A 6,423-nucleotide genomic window follows, 5' to 3' on the forward strand; every position below is an offset into this window, starting at 1 on the left:
CTTACAACAAGTTAAGTCAAGGGTCTTCAAACTTGGCCCTTTTATGATTTGTGGACTTCAACTCCCAGAATTCCTCAGCCAGGCATGCTAGCTGAGGAATTCTGGGAGTTGAAGTCCACAAGTCATAAAAGTGCCAAGTTTGAAGACCCCTGAGCTAAGTCAACGGGGGCAGCTGGATTGGCTTAGCGACCATGTGAGTCACTCAACCGAGCGATTCACTTAACAATGGCATGGGTCCGGGTTATTTACGGGAGCACCTCTTGCCGGCGTTAACTTCCCATCGTCCTGTGCGCTCCCACAGAGAGAGCCTCCTCAGGGTGCCGTCGGTCAGGGAATGTCGACTGGCGGCCCCCAGGGGGAGAGCATTCTCTGTGGGCGCGCCTGCCCTCTGGAACCAGCTCCCTGTTGAGCTCCGAATGGCTCCCGACCTTCGCTCGTTTCACCGCGACCTGAAGACTTGGTTATTTGAACTTGCCGGCCTGGACTGAAGGATTGGGATTTTAGATCTTAAATTTAAAAAAAAAATTAAATTTTAGAATGTGTTTATTGTTTAGGGCTATTCGGCCGCGCGAGTTGTAATGGGGGTCTCCCGATACTCCCATGTAACATCTCTACTCCGCGAGCTGCATTGGCTTCCGGTTGCCCTCCGGGTGAAATTCAAGGTGCTGGTTATCACCTATAAAGCCCTACATGGCCTGGGTCCGGGGTATTTGAGGGAACACCTGCTGCCGGCATCAAACACCCTTTGCCCAGTGCGCTCCCACAGGGAGGGTCTGCTCAGGGTCCCGCCGGTAAGAGATTGCCAGCGGGTGACACCCAGGGATAGGGCCTTCTCAGTGGGAGCGCCTGCCCTCTGGAACCAGCTGCCGGTGGAGCTGAGGACTGCTCCCGACCTCCGATCATTCCGCCGGGGCCTGAAGACCTGGCTCTTTGAGCTCTCGGGCCCAGGCTGAGGAGACATTCATTTTAATTGGGGTTTTTAATAGTACAGGGTTGATTTAATATTTTTTAAATTGGGTTTTAACTTTTGCATGGTTGATTTTTAACTCCCTGTAAACCACCCTGAGTCCTCAGGGAAAGGGCGGTATATAAATGCAATAAAATAAATAAATAAATAAATATAGTCTCCCAGCCAGCTTTCATGCCTAAGGTGGGACTAGAACTCACAGTCTCCTGGTGATTGGCCCAAAGTCACCCAGCCGGCTTTCATGCCTAAGGTAAGACTAGAACTCACAGTCTCCTGGTGATTAGCCCAAAGTCACCCAGCCGGCTTTCATGCCTAAGGTGGGACTAGAACTCACAGTCTCCTGGTGATTGGCCTATAGTGTCCCAGCCAGCTTTCATGCCTAAGGTGGGACTAGAACTCACAGTCTCCTGGTGATTGGCCCAAAGTCTCCCAGCCAGCTTTCACGCCTAAGGCGGGACTCGAACCCACAATCTCCTGCTTTCCAGCCTGGTGCCTTAACCAGAAAAGCAAACTGGCTCCCAATTACCAATTCACATAAAACAATGGACAAAGTTCAATAACTTTTCACTTTGACTTTGCATGTCACCCAAAGACCGCTTGGTGGGTTGACGGATCTCTGTGTTGTGAAAACTCAAAAAAATGAGTTAATTCAATGTTCGGCTGAGCCACGTGAAAGGCAGTTAAGTTATTCCAGTTTCAAGTTTAGGACTGCAATTCCATGCTTCTGTTGTGCTTGGAGGGAAGAGTTTCACTCAAAACCACGACTTCACACTTTTTTTTCCTTTCCGGAAATGTACAGGTAGTTCTCAACTTACAACCACAATGGAGCTGCAGTTAATAAGCTAGTAACCTGGTTGTTAAGTGAATCTGGCTTCCCCACTGACTTTACTTGTCAGAAGGTCGTAACAGTTGATCACATGACCCCAGGACACTGCAACCGTCGTACCTGCCAGTTGCCAAACCTCTGAATTTGGATCACGTGATCCCTGGGGACGCTGCAACGGTCGTATCAAAAACTGACCATAAGTCCCTTTTTTCATTTCAAACGGTCACTAAACAAATGGTTGTAAGTTGAGGACCCCCTGTAAATGAATCTAATCGCTAAATCTAATAAAGAAAATGAATGAACGAATGAATGGGGTACAACGATTGTGTGAAAACCGGTCCCGTCAATTTTTCAGTGCCTTTGTCATTTTGAACGGTTACTAAACGAACAGTCGTAAATCAAGGAGTACTTGTAAATTAATCTTATAACCGATAATTGAATGAATGAATGAATGAAAGGGTATGCAACAGGAATAATCCCCAAAAGAAGAACTCCCCATCTCCCAGTTCTCTCTGGAGCTTTGTACCCCAAACCCCAGAACTGACCCAAGGGTCAACATGCCAAACCTCTGTGCATTAACTCTCTTATTCCTCTATTGCCGCACACGTTGTTTAAAACAAACGAACAAACAAAAAAAAAGCCACACCAGCTGCATCAGCCACCAAACCACAATTTCACTCCCCCCCCCGCGATGATGGCTAGGGGGTTTCTGGGGGCGGCGGGGGGGGGGGTAAGAGATAAAGGAGGAAAAACCCAGAACAGAACAGAATAACGGAATGGGTAGGGAGCTTGGAGGTCGTCTAGTCCAACTCCCTGCCCAGCCCATTCCAGACAAAGGGGCTGTCCGATCTCTCCTAAAAAACCTCCCCCAACTGTTGGGAGCCCCACCACTTCCAAAGACGTAGTAGCCTTTCCACTGATTCATTGCCGTCGCCCTCGTGGGAAATTTCTCCCTGGGTTGCTTCTCTCCGCCATCAGTTTCCACATGTATGTATGTATGTATGTATGTATATGTATATGTGTATGTGTGTGTATATATATATATATACTCTTTCATTCCTGTATTGGCCTGTCTCAAGGCTTATCCACAGGATATAGTCAACTATGACAGCTCATTATTTGTGCAAATTATTCAAATTGCTAATAAAGAATTTTTGGGAGGCTGATATGGCCATTTCGAACTCTTTATGTTCTCATCAGTCAGTCATACCCTTTATCTGAGATTCGAACCTGGGCTGATTGTATCTTAGGCAGTTGTTTTTAACTTGCTGAGCCACAGGTTCTTTCTCTCTTTTTATTAGCTAGAAGGCAAGGCAAATATATGTTAAGTATTTGTCAAGGCTTTTTGAAAGCACCTTGCTAATTAACTCTTTCATTCCTGTATTGGCCTGTCTCAAGGCTTATCCACAGGATATAGTCAACTATGACAGCTCATTATTTGTGCAAATATATATATATATATATATATCCCCTGAGATAGAGCCTCCACCTCCAGGGGCGGTCTACCTGCAATCTTCCTCAGCCCCCCAGGGGAAGGAGGGAAGAAGGCGGTTTTCGCATTTTTTTAAAAAAGAGGGATCTGGCCCGGAGCTGCACCGGGGGCGCCTCCGCCGCGCCCCGGAGGAAGGAAGGGAAAGCAAGCAACAGGCGTCCCGGAGCGCCGCGCCCGTCCCGTAAAAGGAGAGCATCTCGCACCCAGACCCCGGAGGAGGAAGCCCCTCGGCGCTTTCCCCCACCCGGCCGCCCCACCAGCCCGGCGGAGCCTCCGACCTGCCGTCCCCTCGGTCGCCTCTGCCCGCCCGGTCGGTCACTCCTTGCTCGGCAGCGGCGGCGGCGAGAGCTGCAGCCATAGTCGCTCCGATCAGCTGTTGAGAGCCAGCCCAGCGAGGGAGGGCGGAGCCGCGTTCCCGCCCCGCGGCTTTCTGGGAGTTGTAGTTCTCCCGGGCAGAGAGAAGCCCTTCGGGCCGAGGCGAAGAGGAGTCTCGGAGGACTACGCGGCCCAGGGAGCTTCGCGGCGCCCTGGCCTGACGGGAGTTGTAGTCTCGCCGCCCAGCTGGGAAGGCGAGTTCGTGCCAAGGAAAGGAAAGGAAAGCGAAAGGGAGGGAGGGGCGGGGAAAAAAATAGATTATCGCTTAACGACCGTGGCTCCCTTTTTGCAGGACTGCGACCTTCAGGAAAGCAAATCCAGGTGGTCCTCGGCCTACGACTGTTTGTTTGTTTGTTTGTCACCGTTCGAAGTTACAACGGCACTGGAAAAGTGGCTTCTGACCGTTTTTCACACTTATGACCGTTCCAGCATCCCCGTGGGGATGGGATCGAAATCCGGATGCTTGGCAACTGATTCGTATCTATGACGGTTGCAGCGTCCCGGGGTTTACGCGATCCCCTTTTTTTTATTGCAACCTGCTGCCAAGCAAAGTCAATGGGGGAGCCAGATTCGCTTAACGACGGTGTGACCGACTTAATAACTGCAACAATTCACTTAACAACCGTGGCAAAAAGAAAAAAGGTGGTAAAATGGGGCAAAACTCACTTAACCGATGTCTCGCTCAGCAATGTAAATTTTGGGCTCGGTTGTGGTCGTAAGTCGAGGACTATTTGGAAGGGGGGGTAAAAAAAAGGCGTAGTGTCGAAAGAGAGAATATATCAGCCAAAAGGGGTGAGATTTTGCAATTTGGCCCGCTTGTGCGTTTTTAGGGGTGTTCTGATGTTGGGGTGTGTTTTCTTCCAGCTACAATGGAAATCTTGCAAATTTGCAAAGCTTCGACTTCTTGCTTTCGAGCGTTTCTGTTGGACTTGATGGGGGAAGTAGGGATGTTTGTGCGGGTTCTGTACCGCAATCGCAGCACCGTGTGGGCAACATGAAAATAACCAGTTAAAATCAATAAACCTCCCGTAATTTGGACCAGTTGAAATTTTACTTTCAGCCAAGTCACCCACTAACCTCCCATTTAACCATGTTTCAATGGCTGATTTCCAATAGCTCGGCAAATTTCAAGGATGGGAGACCACTAGGAAATCCCAGGGATGTCGGCTAAATTGGCACATTGAGGGGAAAAACCATCCCAGAAAAAGGCAGTGTTAAGCCATTTGGGCAGGAGCCCTGTTTCATCTCACAAAGCTTTTCCTTTTAAAACGGTCATTTTCACCTAAGTTTCAATTATCTTGGCCAGAAAGAGGCAAATAGGAGGAAAGAAAAAGGACTCTCAACAGGATTTAATTAATGTATTTATGTTCTTTTATTCTTTTTTATAAATAACTCAAACCAGAGAGCATACCTAATACTCTTTCCTCCTTCTGGTTTCCCAACAACAACAATCCAGCGAGGTGGGTTGGGCTGAGAGAGACTGGCTCAAAATCATTCAGCTGGCTTTCATGCCTAGGGTGGAACTAGAACTCACTGTCTCCTGGTGATTGGCCCAAATTCACCCAGCTGTTTTTCAGCAGGATTAGAACTCATTAGTGATTGGCCCAAAGGCACCCAGCCAACTTTCCTGTCTAGGGCAGGACTAGAACTCACTGTCTCCTGGTGATTGGCCCAAAGTCACCCAGCCGGCTTTCATGCCTAAGGCGGGACTAGAACTCACTGTCTCCTGGTTATTGGTCCAAAGTCACTCAGCCAGCTTTCATGCCTAAGGCGGGACTAGAACTCACTGTCTCCTGGTTATTGGCCCAAAGGCACCCAGCCAGCTTTCCTGTCTAGGGCAGGACTAGAACTCACTGTCTCCTGGTGATTGGCCCAAAGGCACCCAGCCAGCTTTCCTGCCTAGGGCAGGACTAGAACTCTCAGTCTCCCGGTGATTGGTCCAAAGTCACTCAGCCAGCTTTCCTGTCTAGGGCAGGACTAGAACTCACCGTCTCCTGGTGATTGGCCCAAAGTCACCCAACCAGTTATCATACCTAGGGCAGGACTAGAACTCACCGTCTCCTGGTGATTGGCCTCAAGTCACCCAACCAGCTTTCATGCCTAGGGCAGGACTAGAAGTCCCAATGTCGTTGATTCTCTGGATCTCTGCTGTATCGTTTCCTTCCCCTTTCATTCACAGGATTAAAGGATCCAGGAAACCCCAAACCAGAGACTTAAATCTCTCTGTACCTGTGTGACTACAGCCTGTCACCCTTCAGCTGAGCCAATGAAGCCTGAGAATCAACTCCCAGAGAAGCAAAACAAAAGAGATTTCCTAATCTTGATTGCAGAAAACAAGAAAGTTCCCCCCCCCCGCCAACATGCCAGTTTCCAAGCTGGCACCCCTGGCACCAACTGGCAGGGCAAAGCTGAACAGATGGTAGAATTTGCCCCTGTCAATGACGAGTGTTTCACGCAAGCTGCAGAGCTGAAGACTGCCTGCTTGTTGGCACATGTCTCTCTGGCACACCGGGCAGATGTCCAAGGGAGCCATTAATAGCATCGGGGTCACTAAGGGCTTTTTAAAGAGAGCTGCCCCCAAATTAAGGGGTCGGGGGGGGGTTGCAAGATCTATTAAAGTAAGGGGGATCTTCACTTTGCATTCTTCTTACTCAAGTCATTCTGGTGGCCTTTTCCAAGGGGTTTGGGCATAGAACAGGGCTTGTGGACTTCACCTCCCAGCTGGGGAATTCTGGGAGTTGACGTCCACAAGTCTTAAAGTTG

General features: G+C 49.3%; 1 protein-coding gene across 7 annotated transcripts in view; it reads right to left on the minus strand.

Moving 5' to 3' along the window:
- UCKL1 (uridine-cytidine kinase 1 like 1) overlaps positions 1-3,668 on the minus strand; it is a 64,269-nt gene extending 60,601 nt beyond the window's left edge. For 6 of the 7 annotated variants that reach the window (XR_014025914.1, XR_014025915.1, XM_081323773.1 and 3 more), the window contains exon 1: positions 3,564-3,668. Coding sequence is in view for 4 of the 7 variants with exons in the window: in XM_081323773.1 (XP_081179899.1) it covers positions 3,564-3,643 (80 nt within the window). In the remaining 3 variants the exon portion in view is untranslated. The remainder of the gene's footprint in view (positions 1-3,563) is intronic. The other variant, XM_081323772.1, reaches the window with a different exon arrangement.
- Positions 3,669-6,423: the final 2,755 nt, after the last annotated feature.

The sequence above is a fragment of the Vipera berus genome (assembly GCF_964194415.1).
Source record: "Vipera berus genome assembly, chromosome: 3".
Classification (NCBI taxonomy): domain Eukaryota; kingdom Metazoa; phylum Chordata; class Lepidosauria; order Squamata; family Viperidae; genus Vipera; species Vipera berus.